This window comes from Salmo trutta, chromosome 26 (genome assembly GCF_901001165.1).
Source record: "Salmo trutta chromosome 26, fSalTru1.1, whole genome shotgun sequence".
In the NCBI taxonomy this organism is placed as follows: Eukaryota; Metazoa; Chordata; class Actinopteri; order Salmoniformes; family Salmonidae; genus Salmo; species Salmo trutta.
The window spans coordinates 24,111,176-24,128,413 of NC_042982.1; the positions used below are offsets into that span (position 1 = coordinate 24,111,176).

The 17,238-nt window shown below is 42.5% G+C and overlaps 1 protein-coding gene across 2 annotated transcripts in view; it reads right to left on the bottom strand.

The window, feature by feature from the left end:
• LOC115163471 (uncharacterized) overlaps nucleotides 1-16,248 on the bottom strand; it is a 19,926-nt gene extending 3,678 nt beyond the window's left edge. Inside the window, exons 1-13 of one of the 2 annotated variants that reach the window (XM_029715365.1) lie at nucleotides 15,790-16,248; nucleotides 11,441-11,691; nucleotides 9,741-9,895; nucleotides 8,892-9,000; nucleotides 7,490-7,556; nucleotides 7,212-7,314; nucleotides 5,779-6,708; nucleotides 2,518-5,529; nucleotides 1,454-1,567; nucleotides 1,268-1,318; nucleotides 942-1,036; nucleotides 723-839; nucleotides 197-366 (exon numbers count right to left, since the gene is read on the bottom strand). In XM_029715365.1, coding sequence (XP_029571225.1) covers nucleotides 197-366; nucleotides 723-839; nucleotides 942-1,036; nucleotides 1,268-1,318; nucleotides 1,454-1,567; nucleotides 2,518-5,529; nucleotides 5,779-6,708; nucleotides 7,212-7,314; nucleotides 7,490-7,556; nucleotides 8,892-9,000; nucleotides 9,741-9,895; nucleotides 11,441-11,541 — 5,024 coding nt within the window. In that variant the 5' untranslated portion in view covers nucleotides 11,542-11,691; nucleotides 15,790-16,248. The remainder of the gene's footprint in view (nucleotides 1-196; nucleotides 367-722; nucleotides 840-941; nucleotides 1,037-1,267; nucleotides 1,319-1,453; nucleotides 1,568-2,517; nucleotides 5,530-5,778; nucleotides 6,709-7,211; nucleotides 7,315-7,489; nucleotides 7,557-8,891; nucleotides 9,001-9,740; nucleotides 9,896-11,440; nucleotides 11,692-15,789) is intronic. The other variant, XM_029715366.1, reaches the window with a different exon arrangement.
• Nucleotides 16,249-17,238: the final 990 nt, after the last annotated feature.

Here is a 17,238-nt window from a genome sequence, read left to right on the forward strand (position 1 = left end):
TGCATGTTCATTAATTGTTTATGGTTCATTGAACAAGCATGTGAAGTTATTTTGATTTTTACGAATTATCTTTGAAAGACAGGGTCCTGAAAAAGGAGCGTTATTTTTTTTGCTGAGTTTATTAGGAATTCCCAACATTCAGGGACCATAAGGAGTTCTATCAGGGACCTAGTATAATAGTTGGCACTGTACTCACGGGTCAGAGCGGCCCCTCTTAGGGTCGACGGCGGCCAGGTCTCGGCATTGAGCCACAAAGATGTGGAACTCCCTGAGCTTCTGAACGTAGTTGATGGAGAACTGGATGTTCCCCTGCACCTCCACACCTCCATAGTCCCCACTGTACATGGTCATCACACTGCCACTCAGCTAACACACACACACACACACACACACACACACACACACACACACACACACACACACACACACACACACACACACACACACACACGCACGCACACACACACACACACACACACACACAGTTCAAACCTTCTAAACAGTTTACATAAAACCTTAGCCTTTCAAGCAGTTCTCATTAAAATCATGATGTGAAAAACTATAAAATGTGTGATTAATGGGACAATTAAGAGATTTAATAAGACTGTTAATATTGTATAATCATGATAGTTGCCAATAGAAAATGCCAGCTAAGCTTGGTTAGGCAGAACATGTGCGTGCTTTGAATGTGTGTTAGCAGAGCATGGGTGAAGTGAACATACAGAGGACACAGATGCCATGCCAGAGGAGCTGCTGAGGTTAGTCATAGATCTGCCTGTCTTCTGCCTGCCTCCATGGTAACTGTCTTCAGAGGCGGAGTCAGCTTCTCTGCAATCACTCTAGAATACAGACAGCATCGCAAGAATGCCCAGCGCACATACAGACATACAATGTTCTTTGACCTAAAGCGCTCGCATGGAATAAAGATGTTGTGGCTTTACCTCGTTCTGCAGGAACGAGGGAACAGATTTGCTCATCTTCTTCAAATGTTCAGGGTCAGAGTAGAGGGATGAGGAGGGAGAGGGGATGGTGGATGCTGAGGGAGGACAGAACAGAGAGAAGGATGAGAGGCTAAAGGTTCCATAATACTCTCATAACCTTATTACAGATCACTTACTGTAGCTATTGAATTACCCAGCAATGCTAGCATTCTACAACATAGAATAAAAAGCCTGTATTCTACATTATATTTGGAATAAACTGTCTAACCCAATATCGACCCAAAGGCTAATTCAATTTCCAAGAAAGGTACAAAACAATTCTTAACCATCACTGCTTCGCCTGAGGACATCAAGGGGAGCTAGTCTTCTTTCTTGTCCTGTAGGGAATTATGGAAAACATAGACAACATGACTTTTTCATCCCAACATGCATTAATCCTGGTACCTGGGCCATCCTGACAGCACCACTATAATGCCGGTATAGTGGTTGAGGAGACAAGGGACATTTCTCACGTGGTGGCATGGATGCTGTGATATCCTCAAGACTTTTGGCCAGATTTCGTGGGCGGGCCTGAGCTCTTTTCAATGCCTTCTGTACAGGGTCCTGATCCTCATCATCATTTTCACCTAAAACATCAGCCATTAGAGAAAGAGTTGCTCATACTGTACATGTAGATGCCTTCAGCAAAGACGTGTTAAAAAAAACATTACATGTGGCCTCTTTACACTGATCATTTACACGGAGTATATAAAACACTAAGAGCACCTTCCTAATATTGAGTTGCAACCCCTCCTGCCCCCCTTCCCCCTTTTGCCATCCGAACAGCCTCAATTTGTTGGGGCATGGACTCTACAAAGGTGTCCATTCACCCTCTGAATGGCACACATACACAATTCATGTCTCAATTGTCTCAAGGCTTAAAAATCCTTCTTTATCCTGCCTCGTCACCTTCCTCTACACTGATTGAAGTGGATTTAACAAGTGACATCAATAAGGGATCATAGATTTCAACTGGATTCACCTGGTTAGTCTATGTCATGGAAAGACCAAGTGTTCATAATGTTTTGTACACTCAGTGTATGTAGTCTGTTGTTTACAGATAGCCAAAGTATCTCTAGAGTTAAGTTGGAAGAGAAAAATATGTTTGAAGTTGTAGAAAATAATTTGTTTTACTGGCTATATTATATCATTACTCATAAAAGTAAACTCCGGAATGTTCTAGGTGTATCCTGGAGAGGAATGACTAACTCAAACAAAGCAAAACTTGGCTACTTAGTTGTTGGCTCTATCAGAGCACTATGTGATGTCAATAAAGTTACAAAAGAGTATCGTCCAACCCACAAATGAAACACAGGCAGCTGATTCCCTGCACACATTCTATTTACAATGACACAGATAGCCAAACAAGGAAACTGCATCCTGGATGCTGCCTGATCTAGAAAAACATCTATCAGAAGATTACTTCACAGGGAACCAAGATAAACAAATAACTATTATGTTTTCATGATATATCACAGGTTACCTAACACTTGTACTAAAACAACAGGGCGCTACCGTACAGATCATCAAAACTCACGGTTTGAACTGGTCCTGGAGTTGGACCAAGTTTCAGACGCACTGCTCGATGCTATTTCAGACGCACTGAATGATGACTCTCGTCCAGTGTCAGTGCTGCCCTGGTTTGACCAGAGGGCCAGGGGGCGCTGCGTTATCTTGCTGCTCCTCCTACTGGAGCGCTCCTCTGAGTCCACTAGGGTGCTGGATCTGACAAGCCCACCACTCAGGTCAAGTTCAACCCCAGGCGGGCCTGCTGCCTCCCTCTGCTCCTTTGCTGCCGGGGCCAGAGCAGTGTGGACGCTGGTCTTCTCTGAAAACTCCAGGTAATGGGGGTAGTCTTTGGGAACACAGACCCAAGTCCGAGGGGTCAGAGATTCAGACTCGCCCAATGATTTTGAGGACCTCCTTGGACCAGGAGGAGCGTGCTTGTCAGCACTCTGTCGTCTACCCTGTGTCCTCTTGGGCTGGACATGACTAATATCCAGTGTCTTTTTAGGGTACAACATAGAAGTTTGGGCCTGTTCCTCATTCATGTCTAATGTGAACATACTGGTGGCGCGCTGAAGGGAACTTGCATGTCCACTTCCACTTGAGTTTGCAAAACTGTCTTTTCTAGCTTTATGAGACCGAGATTCCTTTCCTGAGGTGCTTTGGGGCTTCAGGGCCTTTTTATCTTTGGTGAAGTCCTGTTCTGAGCCCCTTGTTACCTGGGGGACACCAGGGGCTCTTTGCTGCTCTGACTCTATGGTGATTTGAGGTGAGAAGTTGGCTTTAGTGTCAATCATAGCTCCTGATCTCACCTCAACTGATCTAGACTTTGACTGGTGCTCTTTAGTGTCAATCATAGCTTCTGAACCCACTCCAATCGATTTAGACCTTGACTGGTGCTCTCTGTCTTTGTTCCCCCTGACTAAAGATGGAGGGGGAGATGGAGAAGATGGTGAAGAAGGTGAAGATGTTTTCTTGAGCCGGCTCTCATCCAAAGGTAGTGTAGCACTGACCTTTTGTGACTGGCTGGGGGCAGATTTGCTGTAGAAATCAGGGTCAACACATTGCTTTAACTCCAGCATTGAGTTCTGGGTATCCATTGGCTCCTTATTTTTGGGGCTTTTGAGTTCGTCAGAAGAGATCGGCCCTCTGTTATTCAAAGTGGCCTCACCCCAGAAGTTGCAGAGATTCTTAAACTGTGAGCGGTTTTCTCCGAGGCTTGGGGACGACTTCTCCAGTCTCTGATCCATCGTGAAGACTGTGAAATTCTGTATTTTTCTGTCAGAGGAAAGGTTGGAATCCCCTTCGTGGTTGCCGTCAGATTCGTTGCAGATTGACCTCAGGTCAAACTCAGACTTGGTGTACCTTTTATTCATCTTTCCTATGGCCGATGATGTAATTTGAGTCACGCTGGCGTCCCCTGCTTCTTTTGATTGACCAGTGTAAAATATAGGCCGGTTATTCTCCTGCTCCCAGAAGGACTTGAGCTGCTTTATATTGTCTGCTTTGCTGTCCTGTTGAGGGGGAACCTGTTTTTTAGTGGACACACTTGACTGTACATTGACATTGCTTTGCTGAGTTTTGGGGGGAAACTGTTCACTTTCTTTTCCAACCTTGTGTCTAAACTTCTCAGAGTCTGGGCTGGTTGTAGGCTGGGAGAGTAGTTCAGGCAGTGGGTTGGGACTGGGCTTGGACCTGGCCCTGGATGGCATTTCAGGTTGGGGTTTTGGTATGGCAGGTAAGAGATTCACAGGCTGGGGGTTGACTGTGGGCTGGATGAGCAATTCAGGCTGAGGACTGAGTGTTGATGGGGAGAATCTCTGATGTTCTGGGCTGAGTCTGGACTGGGACAGCGTGTCAGGCTGAGGATGGTGTCTACTTAGGTAGAGTATTTCTGCCTGTGAGCTTCTTCTGTCTACTGTCATTGTGGATCTTCTGAGATCTTCTTCTGTTAAAGTCAAATTGTCCTCCTCACTTTGAGCCCCAGGAGTGTAGCTATCATCCCAGGTTGGCAGTGTACGTATCTCTATAGAGGGAGCAATAACAACACTGTTTTGGGGTCTGTATACCTCCTGTTTGTAAGGGCTAACACTCGGCTGAACACTTCTCATATCTCGACTAGCAGTGCTTTGTTGAGTATCTAGGTTTAACCATTCATCTCCTTTTTCATCCCTGAGATTCTTCCTCGAAGACCCCTCCACACCGTATGACTCTGGGCCAAAAACAGTTCTATGAGACTTCTCTGCTAGTGCTCTCTCTTTCTCCATTGGTTTCTGTCTTTTGTCAATGATTGATCTACTGATGAGTATCTTGGGCCCAGTGTTGCCCTTCTCCCAGAAGGACTTCAGGTGAGTGATTTTGGGTGGTTGGTTCTCATCTTGGACCTCTTTCTGTTTGACTTCTTGTGTTGCGACCTGTGGTCCAACAGCTTTGGCTGGAGGGCCACTGACCTTCTTCACATCCTCTTGCCTATCTATCACATCCTCTTCTCTATCTAACATCACTTCCTTGAACTCCTTCCAATATGCTGCTCTCAGCCCCTCAGACTCAGACATGTGTCTCTTGGGCTGGTATGATCTTAATGTATTCAAAGGTGACTGGTCCGTAGGTTGATCCATAGAGGATTCATACTGAGATCCATCCTTTACCTCTGGTGTTAAACACACTGACACTCCTCCTCCAATACTTTGCATATCCAGGCTGGGGTCAACATGTAGGAGCTTTCTCTTCACCTCAGGATCTTTCCTCTCCGTCTGCTGAGACCTGCTCTCAAAGGTAGGCCGATCATCTGTATCTGTTTTCACAGAGCCAATCACGTCTTCCTCCATGTCTGGTTGATCGCTCTCAGTCTCCAGCCAGTCTTTGCTGTCTGTGCTGCGGCTGAACCACTCTAAGACTTTAGAGATGGAGTCGCCCTGCTCCGCTGTGGGCTTGGGACTACAGGGGGCTGATTTAGAAGCAGGTTTGTGGTTTACTGTTTTTTTCTGAACATGCTTATCAGGCTTATCTCCAGAGTTATGGAGATCATGATGTTTCCATTGATCTGAAGAAAAAAAAAGTTCATAAAAGTGTTATGATGCATGAAAAAATAAGCTGAAAAACTAAAGATTAGACATTTCAACAGTGGCCTAAAAATACCCTTCATCATTAGTAAGAATTCCATTGATTGATCACACTCATGTATAACAATACCCTTGGGCCAAGAACTTTAATGAATTTGAATTCATTTTCACACTGGTTTTAGATTGTAGTGCGAGATCCATGAATTTTCACTTTCTGTCTTTGGACTTACCCACAGTGCTTGAAGGCAGACTAAGGTCCTCCTGTCTGATTGCGGTGTCCATATTGCGAGTTCTTATCATCTCCTTGTCCTGCATCTCAATGAGTTGAAAGGCTGCATGCTGAGAAGGCTGGTGGTGAGTAGGGGCTGTTAGTTCTGAGCTCGGAGAGAGTGGTATGGACAGAGGTTTTGAAAATGGACCATCAGACCTCTCTCTGCCCTGAGGAGGACCCACACTGACAAACTCTCTCTGGATGAGACCATCGCTACCTTCACTCTTCTGATGACCTGTGTAGGATCTATCTGTGTGTCTGTCATTATCAGAGTGTGTGGTAGGTCTAAGGTTCAACAGTCTGAGAGGCTTTGGCTCACTCAGGGGCCTCAATGGAACTTTGGAACTCTCAGTTTCCCTAAGAGGAGAAGGGGTTCTCACTAGGTGTCTGACAAGTGAGTTATCTGAGGGCTCTGCTCTCCTCTCTTTTTCATGGGCCTCTTTCGCTCTCTCAAACTCAGTATTGGTGGAGACTAGGGTTAAATGCTTCAGTGGCTTGTGGGAGTGGTGACTCAAAGTGTTCAGTTGCTGACTGGAGGGAGATACTGGAGTTGCATTGTTCTGTAACTCAGAGATGGGAGTTGGATACATTTTCTGTGACTGAACATCCAAAGCCCCCTGGCTAGACTGGTTGGAGCCACAGCTGGAGCCATGTTGGAGACTTCCCTGAGAGGCAGGGACGATGACCTTTGACCCAGCTGGATGACCCTGCAGCCCAGGGATGGAGACATCACTGCCTGTGAGAGAGCTCTGTGAGTGCCGGGAGAGGATGGTTCTTTTCTTGGGCACGGGCCTGAATCCTAGAGAGGACCCCTCGGAGGTGGCAGAGCCTGCTGAGTTGTGACTGGTGGAGTCTGCTGTCATGTGAATCTTCAGGGGAGATAAGGGCTCTGTGTGTGTGAGAACACAATGGTGGAACATGAGGAGATAATGATTATTTACTGTGATAAATGATTTCCATGTCACAGGCCTGGTTGGCATCAGTATCACCTTACTACAGATATATGATCTTAATTTTACCTATATTGCCACATCAAAAATAATCCAGCAGCAATAGGATTTGAACGTTTAGTCCATAATGTTGCTTGGTCGTGATTATGCTATTAGCTAGCCAAAAGGAAGCTAAATGAAAACTGCAATACTGTTAATATAGCCATGTGTTTTTTGTGAATTTATGTAAATCAAGAAGCTCATCTGCAGTGCAGGAACATTCTCAGCAACAAAATAAGGATCAAATTAAGATCCTACATCTGTAAAGCACTATTGTGAACCAGCCAAAATTTGTTCTCACACTATCCTGACAGATCATGTTATTCAATTTGACTCAACCTCCTATTCTTCAATGTACCATAATGCTTGATTGTGTAAAAAGGTGTATGCACTGCACTCTAACCTGCTTCAGATGCTTTCTCAGTCTCTTGATTTCCATTGGACTGTTTTTCTGTCTTCTCTACCTCTAGAATAAGGGATGCTCGATTGAAAGGATTGTGCCTTGGCTGGAATGAGAAGAGAAGAAAATATATATTTCACTATATTTCCCAATACTCTAAAAGTCATACTGTGATATGATGATTGGAAAAACAGAAATAAATCAGAACAGCATGAAAATGCTTTGTTTGTTTATTCTGTTCATGCTTCACATATATTCTCTGCAAATGAAATCTCACCTACCCTTCCCGGGGAGCGCACCACTGAATTCAGTCTCTCTTTCTCTGCATCTGATACATTTAGGCTTTTGCTGCAAAGGAGACAGAATGATCACTATCAGAATAGAATAGGAATTGGGGTTTATACTATAGATGAGTAGCCTTCAGAGCACCAGGATTTAAAAAAAAAGTTTTTAATTAACCTTTATTTAACTAGGCAAGTCAGTAAAGAACACATTCTTATTTACAATGACGGCCTAGCCCAGCCAAACCCTCTCCTAACCCGGACAACGCTGGGCCAATTGTGCGCCGCCCTATGGGACTCCCGATTACGGCCGGTTGTGATACAGCCCAGTATCAAACCAGGGTCTGTAGTGATGGCTCTAGCACTGTGATGCAGTGCCTTAGAGCGCTGTGCCACTCGGGAGCCCAGATACACTGTACTGGATGTCAAATCAGATGGACATTGGAGACCACTGTTACACTGTGGACTTGTAAGGAAAGGGCATAGTATCTGCACTTCCTCATTCAATTCCTGAGCACCTCTGTGACCGGCTGTTCAGTGAACAAGCCTCCTGCATAACTGATGCCTGCTCACATGTGATTCATTGTGACATCAAAGGGAGGCAGGGCTGTGGAAGAGTAGACTCCCCTAGAGAGCTGGCTGCTGCCCACTGGGAGTCAGGGAGGTCTACACAGCCCATATGACCTCATGCACAGCATGCCAAACACACCAAGCTTCACTACAAGACTTATAGAAAGCTTCACTTTGTATTTACTTTAGGAAGTGATGTAAGTTATAATACAAGTGACTGGGCAGAGAATAATACTGGCATGTTAGCTGTACAATAACAGCCACACATACAATTACAGGCCTCTCTAGTTGAATTACTTGCTTCTCAAAATAATAACTTTTTGTAGCATTCCCATACTGACTGACTCCTAGCCTCGTGAGACCACATCCTGTAAATATAATAGAGCAGACAGATTCCATGTAAGCAGTGAGCACCACCTATGTTGACTCAAATTGAGATTGAGTCACGAGACACACCTAAGACACACACACGTGCATCGCTGCACGTGCACACACACACACACCCACACACACACCCACACACACACACACACACACACACACACACACACACACACACACACACACACACACACACACACACACACACACACACACACACACACACACACACACACGACAGGACTCAGGAACTGTTCAAACACCAGAGTATCTCACTCACTCTGTACAGGCAAGCGCTATGATTGATCACTCATGCTGAACTGCTATACTGACCTAGCCTCAAGGCATGGTTATGAGACTGGGTAGAGTAATGGGGTACAGCAGAGAGAGGGATGGGTTAGGAAGGAGGACAGAGGGGTGGGAGGAGGAGTGCAGGGGAGCAGTGGATCACCTGTTCTTCTGGGGATGTGTTGGTGCCTCCAGGAGCCTGGCAGGTTTTGGAGGGGGGGTGATGTCTGAGACTTTACCGCTGACTGCTCCGGGTCTGGAAAGAAACCCATCTGCAGGACAGACAGACATACATACAGAGAGACAGACAGACAGGGAATACAGTAAGTGCTTACAGTACACTCTATAAACTCAATAACCCATGTCTGCTGATGATCTGAACATACTGTACAAACCCGATAGCATAAACTTGACATATTAATACAACGTTTAGCACTAAAGTATATATATATCTCCCTCTCTAACTTTAAGCATCAGCTGTCAGAGCAGCTTACCGATCATTGTACCTGTACACAGCCAATCTGTAAATAGCACACCTCATCCCCATATTATTACTTACCCTCTTGCTCTTTTGCACCCCAGTATCTCTACTTGCACATCATCATCTGCACATATATCACTCCAGTATTAATGCTAAATTGTAATTATTTTTGCCTATTTATTGCCTACCTCCCTACTCTTCTACATTTGCACACACTGTACATAGCATCTTTCTATTTTTCTTTTCTTTTGTGTTATTGACTGTACGTTTGTTTACGTGTAACTCTGTGTTGTTGTTTTTGTCGCACTGCTATGCTTTATCTTGACCAGGTCGCAGTTGTAAATGAGAACTTGTTCTCAACTAACCTACCTGGTTAAAAAAAGGTGAAATAAATAAATACAATTAAAAAAATATATATATATTCTACTCTGATATATGGCTTTTTCATTATACGTCAGTATGTGCGAACTGCGTGAGAATGACTTATTGTATGCAGCGCTCAATTAGTGTTGAACAGTGTTTTTGACCCACCTAAAGAACCTGCTTTCCTCTGCTTCATGGAGGCCAGGATGACTTCGGAGCCATGGATCTTCTCCCTGTGTCTCAGAGACTTGGCCTCGTAAAACCACTCCCCTGTCAGGTACTTGAGCCTGCTGTCCACTGGGGCGCTGGTTTTCTGCAGCTGCCTGATGGGAAAAACCCACACAGGTACATCACAGCATACAGGGTACGGTACAGTTACCCATTAAACACATTACATAAGCACAAGAGGTAGAACACAGTTCAGTCAAGGATGTGATTCTGAATAATTACCTTTAGGTAATGCCATTGATTTATTCTGGTTGAGAGACACACTATGGGCTAAATGTTGACGGGAAAGGTACATTTACCACCACATGAGCTAACAATCTAACCCAATAGACATTGGAACACAATGCAGCGCTTGTGCCAAATAGTTCACATTCTTTGTGAGGAGAAAACACTTATTTAATTCAATCAATATTAAATGAGGGAAAGCTCAACAATGATTTCTGTTTGAATTAGTTGTTGGTGAGTAAGCAAGATGTTTATTCTGGGGGATTATTTAAGATACTCTTTGAAGAGGTAGGGTTTCAGATGTTTTCGGAACATGGGCAGGGACTCTGCTGTCCTAGCTTCAGGAGGAAGCTGGTCCCACCATTGGGGTACCAGGACAGTGCAGGGAGTTCTGTGGGAGTGGGACCAGTGGACTCAATAGGCTGAATGAATGAGGAGCTGATGTCGTCAACCTTCTTTTCAAAGTGATTGACAAAGTAGTCCTCAGAAAGGGAGGATGGAGTGTGTGGAGGATTAAGAAGGGAGGGGAAGATGGAAAAGAGAAGGTAAACAACCCTGGTCATGTGAAAGAGGGGTAGCACATTAATACACACGATTGGCGTTAATCCTTTTACACTAAGGCCATGGCTGAACACACAAGTCGACCATACAGAGTCAGTCTCCAGTCTTCTACTGTTAGAAATAGACTTGTCTGGCCAACTCCATTACAGAATCAAAGTGAATAGGCCTTTGTTTCTCAACTTTTTTCTCACTGTGGAACTGCTTTGACTCAGTTGTCCTTAGTTGGCACGTCTGAATGTGTAATGACATGACAAGAAATTCTAGGACTGTCTGAGTATACATCAACACAACGTTGTTTATGTAGTGGATGTGCCTCAGGATTCCATGGTTAAACGCAGTGAGGTGTATATCTGTGTTCTACCTCTGAGGGTATCTATTTCAGACCTTTGAGCCTGCATTTTTCTCTCCCACGTGGTTCTGTAAAGTTGAATCGGAGGGTTAATCTAATTGCTTATCTCACATTGAGGCCTCTCTGTGGTGGAGGCTGTGTCCATATCCGGCTGAGTTGTTATTATATTACAGACAGACAAACATCACTTCACCAGCCTTTTTACCTCTCCCACACAGGTGGGGGGAGGTTGACAGAGAAACCACTCTCCTCACAGAATGAAAGGGAACGAATAGGCACTAAAAAATAAAACAATATTGAATACATTACATTATCTAAAACAATATAGCATATTTACATGCAATACACAAAGCATGTATTTGATTACATAACTATAATTTCAGCTAGAGGGTGGAGATGCTAAGTGGGGCAACACCAATGTTTTATTAAAATATGTGGAAACTAGGAAATACACTAATGACAGTTGTGGTTCAGAGCTGTGAGAATATGGCTATCACAAACTCACTTGATCCTCTCCTCCTCTGCTTTCTTCAGCTCTTCGTCTCTCTTCAGCACAGTCATGATCATTGACTGTTCCTCCTCCGTCAGATGGCTCAGGTCTATCATGGTGACTCAGGTTCTCTCTCGCCCGGGTTGGTGTGGAAAGGGCTTGGAGTTGGGCCCTGAGGCCTGTTGAGGCAGTCAGTGATGGGATGTGATGGGCAGCGTCTGTCTCTAAGCTCGGAGCTCTAGAGGCATCGCTCAGGTAGCTGGCACCTGCAGAGTTGTTAAGAATATTCAAGGTGTGAGTTCCTGGAGGCTTTGTTTTCATCTTCCCACAATTCACACATTGCTCATCATAGTAAAACAGTGCCTCTAAGCAACAACAGACACATGACCAAAGGCTTGAGTATGTGATCATAGCATGGCCTTGCTCTTGGGGAAACATTTCAAAGCAGGTGCTTTTGAACTGATGCTACAGTACAGTATAGTACATTTTGTCCTTAGGTAAGGTTGTTAAACTGTTCATGTCAAGATTAGGCTCTATATGGAGAACGTTGTGAAGGCTGTAAATGAACAGTAAATCAACACTAATTCGGTAAATCATGCTGGATCAAACACTAATTCAGTAAATCATGCTGGATCAAACACTAATTCAGTAAATCGTGCTGGATCAAACACTAATTCAGTAAATCGTGCTGGATCAAACGCTAATTCAATAAATCATGCTGGATCAAACACTAATTTGGTAAATCTTGCTGGATCAAACACTAATTCAGTAAATCATGCTGGATCAAACACTAATTCAATAAATCGTCCTGGATCAAACACTAATTCAGTAAATAGTGCTGGATCAAACACTAATTTGGTAAATCATGCTGGATCAAACACTAATTCAGTAAATCATGCTGGATCAAACACTAATTCGGTAAATCGTGCTGGATCAAACACTAATTCAGTAAATCGTGCTGGATCAAACGCTAATTCAATAAATCATGCTGGATCAAACACTAATTTGGTAAATCTTGCTGGATCAAACACTAATTCAGTAAATCATGCTGGATCAAACACTAATTCGGTAAATCATGCTGGATCAAACACTAGTTCGGTAAATCATGCTGGATCAAACACTAATTCGGTAAATCATGCTGGATCAAACACTAATTCAGTAAATCATGCTGGATCAAACACTAATTCAATAAATCGTCCTGGATCAAACACTAATTCAGTAAATAGTGCTGGATCAAACACTAATTTGGTAAATCATGCTGGATCAAACACTAATTCAGTAAATCATGCTGGATCAAACACTAATTCGGTAAATCGTGCTGGATCAAACACTAATTCAGTAAATCGTGCTGGATCAAACGCTAATTCAATAAATCATGCTGGATCAAACACTAATTTGGTAAATCTTGCTGGACCAAACACTAATTCGGTAAATCATGCTGGATCAAACACTAATTCAATAAATCGTCCTGGATCAAACACTAATTCAGTAAATAGTGCTGGATCAAACACTAATTTGGTAAATCATGCTGGATCAAACACTAATTTGGTAAATCATGCTGGATCAAACACTAATTCGGTAAATCATGCTGGATCAAACACTAATTCAGTAAATCATGCTGGATCAAACACTAATTTGGTAAATCATGCTGGATCAAACACTAATTCGGTAAATCATGCTGGATCAAACACTAATTCGGTAAATCATGCTGGATCAAACACTAATTCAGTAAATCATGCTGGATCAAACACTAATTTGGTAAATCATGCTGGATCAAACACTAATTCGGTAAATCATGCTGGATCCAACACTAGTTCGGTAAATCATTTTTTTATTTAACCTTTATTTAAATAGGCAAGTCAGTTAATAACTACAAATTCTTATTTACAATGACAGCCTACACTGGCCAAACCCGGACGACGCTGGGCCAATTGTGCGCCACCCTACGGGACTCCCAATCACATCCGGTTGTGATATAGCCTGGATTCGAACCAGGTGTCTGTAGTGACGCCTCTAGCACTGAGATGCAGTGCCTTAGACCACTGTGCCACTCGGGAGCACAAAATCATGTTGGATCAAACATTCTAATTCAGTAAATCATGCTGGATCAAACACTAATTCGGTAAATCATGCTGGATCAAACACTAATTCGGTAAATCATGCTGGATCAAACACTAGTTCAGTAAATCATGCTGGATCAAACACTAATTCAGTAAATCATGCTGGATCAAACACTAATTCAATAAATCGTGCTGGATCAAACACTAATTCAGTAAATCATGCTGGATCAAACACTAATTCGGTAAATCGTGCTGGATCAAACACTAATTCAGTAAATCGTGCTGGATCAAACACTAATTCGGTAAATCATGCTGGATCAAACACTAATTCGATAAATCATGCTGGATCAAACACTAATTCGGTAAATCATGCTGAATCAAACACTAGTTCAAGAAATCATTTTTTTATTTAACCTTTATTTAACAAGGCGTTGATCACCCCGGTGTTCAGAAACATCTAAAGCACAGTAATTCAACTCTCCACCCACTGACTGCACCATCCGAGTATTTTGTAGTTGAGATAAAATAATACAGAGTACACTTAGTCCATGTGACTGTCAACTTAAATGAATTAGGTTTTATCCAGCATGATTTACTGAATTTTGTGCTCCCGAGTGGCACAGCAGTCTAAGGCACTGCATCTCAGTGCTAGAGGCGTCACGACAGACACCCTGGTTCGAATCCAGGCTATATCACAACCGGCCGTGATTGGGAGTCCCGTAGGGTGGCGCACAATTGGCACAGCGTCATCCGGCCATAAGAATTTGTTCTTATTAACTGACTTGCCTATTTAAATAAATCGTGTACAGTGAGTGAAATAAGGTAGTAATAAATCATGATTTACAGTCATTGAGAAACAAAAGACTATGTTGAGTTGACAGTCAGCTGAAATCAGCATGAATATAATTTGCCATACCTATGCTGGGTATAATGAAGCCCTAAATAGATTAGGATTTATTCCTGTGTAAACCATTTGGCGAATAGGCTGCGTTCACACAGGCAGCCCAATTCTGATATTTTTTCCACTAACTGGTCTTTTGACCAAGCACATCAGATCGTTTCACATCAGATCTTTTTCAGAGCTGATCTGATTTGTCAAAAGTCAAATTATTAAAAACATTATCAGAATTGGGCTGTCTGTGTAAATGCAGGCACAGAATTCCATGTTGAAACCCCTCATTCAAATGTTTATTTTTTCCTTCTCAATGAAATTCTGCTGACTTACCTTAGTTTGAATTTAGATGGGTTGCCTACTTTACTTAAATCAATCAATAAAAATCTCTATAAGATTAGGGTCAACTCTGATAGAAGTTATGAATAATTTGTTCATTATCAACAGTTAACATATTGTAGTGTCCACTGCCTTAATACAAAACCAGCAACCTTGTGAAGACTTCTTAGTGAAAATGGCTAATAAATATTGGGTAAACAGCTAAAAAGCTTACAGCTAAACATTTGTCAGATAAAAAGATACATGAATATGGAAGCCTCATATGTGTACTATCTGGGTTCTGTCCTGTCTCATGGATTTCGACATTGATGTTAGCTATTCACATTATAGTTGAATGTAAAACATTTCATAATTTCATATTGTGGGTGTGAACTGTCAGTAAATCAAAGAGATAGGCTTTTTAAATATGTTTTTTTATAGTAGCCTACAATAGTAGCAGATAACCTATAAAATGGAAATGTTTTGTGCAATGTTATGTTTTTGCCTGCTTAATCTGTCTCATAACTAAGTTAGTTTAACTGGATAATTAAATTGCATAGACTAATGTCTTCTTCTCAGAAAGAGAAGCCCTAAAGCTGTAGTATCTTAGTCCTCTTTAAAATAAGTTTGCATTTGTTGTATATAGGAAAACAATAAGATCAGCCTCGTAAAGAAAAATAACATGTTATTTACATATTTTAATAGGCACCTGCACATGATGCTGGCTTGAAAAACCCCATCCTAAAAAGTAGCCCACATAAAGAATAAGAATGAATACACAGGTCTCTGAAATCTAAATTCATTGTATGATATTTTCTGACGAACCTTAAGATATGAGGTTCATTTTAATCATTTTCGTTCACAAGTGTTGCCTTCAGGACAGTGGGGATAGACAGCGAATAAAATGTCTGTGTTGTCAATAACTTCAGTTTTATTGTTTCCCAAATGTCACTGTGGGTAAGGCTTCACGGCGCCCTTATGTTCTTCCTCATCAGACGTTAAAATCCGAAGAACAATAGATTGATATCTTACTTTGTAACTTTTTGGAGAGACAAATACAGACCAAACAAAAAATTGTAAATACAAAGTTTTACCTTGTTTTGGAAACTACCTCTGTCTGTAGAGAAATTCGGACATCCACTGGAGGTAGGTGGGTCAGACTCAGGGAGGTGTGTGCTTCCCTCAAATGGGTTAAGTGCCCATAATGACTAGTGGTCACTGTTCAATGCCAGCAGTCAACGTTGATAGCAGCCTATACTGTAGCAACTTCAACAAGTGTATGAAGAGCTAACACCATTGAAAATACAGTTGTCCAATAAAAATAGTGTTGTCGTATTTTCATACGGGAATCTTAAACATAGCTAATGTTATCGTATTACAATCGTATTACACTGCGCCAATGGAAATATGTAAAATTGTATAAAAGGAACACGAACAAGGTGCTAATTTATTATCCGTGTCATGTGGCATATTCCCTGCCAGTTGTGAAATTCGTAACCTCAAGATCCAACCCACAAAGTAAAGATGATTGTTGAGATTATGGCAGTCTGTTTGTCAAGGAGGAGTGTAAGCCTGAGGCTTGATGGAGCACAGGTGTTTCAACACGCTGACGTGGACAAATGCAAATGTAAATATTGATAAATACAACACTGTAAATAGACTCCAAGTGATTGCATACATTGTTGGAGTAAATTACCTTTCATCCAAATGCAGTATACAGTAAACTAGAATAACCACAATAGTTCTGTTTTATAGAAATTGGACACTGGGTGGCAGTCTTGTTCAGATAAAGTATACAAGGAAAGCTGCAAATCATTTTTGTGGAGGGGCCCCATGAAATGCCCTACAAGGAAGCTGAGGACATAAAATATAAAAATACAGAAGAAAGGCAAAAAGTCATCCAGAAGCTAAGAGAATCCACATATACTACATGACCAAAAGTATGTGGACACATGCTTGTCAACCATCTCATTCCAAAATCATGGGCATTAATATGGAGTTGGTCCCCCTTTGCTGCTATAACAGCCTTCACTCTCCTGGGAAGGCTTTCCCCTAGATGTTGGAACGTTGCTGATGGGACTTGCTTCCATTCAGCCACAAGGGCATTAGTGAGGTCGGGCACTGATGTTGGGCGATTAGGCTGAGCTCGCAGTCGGCGTTCCAATTCATATCAAAAGTGTTCGATGGGGTTGAAGTCAGGGCTCTGTGCAGGCCAGTCAAGTTCGTCCACACCGATCTCGACAAACCATTTCTGTATGGACCTTGTTTTGTGCACGGGGTAATTGTCTTGCTGAAACAGGAAAGGGCCTTCCCCAAACTGTTGCCACAAAGTTGGAAGCACAGAATCATCTAGAATGTCATTCATTGTATGCTGTAGCGTTAAGATTTCCCTTCACTGGAACTAAGGGGCCTACTGTAGCCCGAACCATGAAAAACAGCCCCAGACCATTATTCCTTTTTCACCAAACTTTACAGTTGGCACTATGCATTCGGGCAAGTAGCATTCTCCTGGCATCCGCCATCCCAGATTCATCAGTTGGACT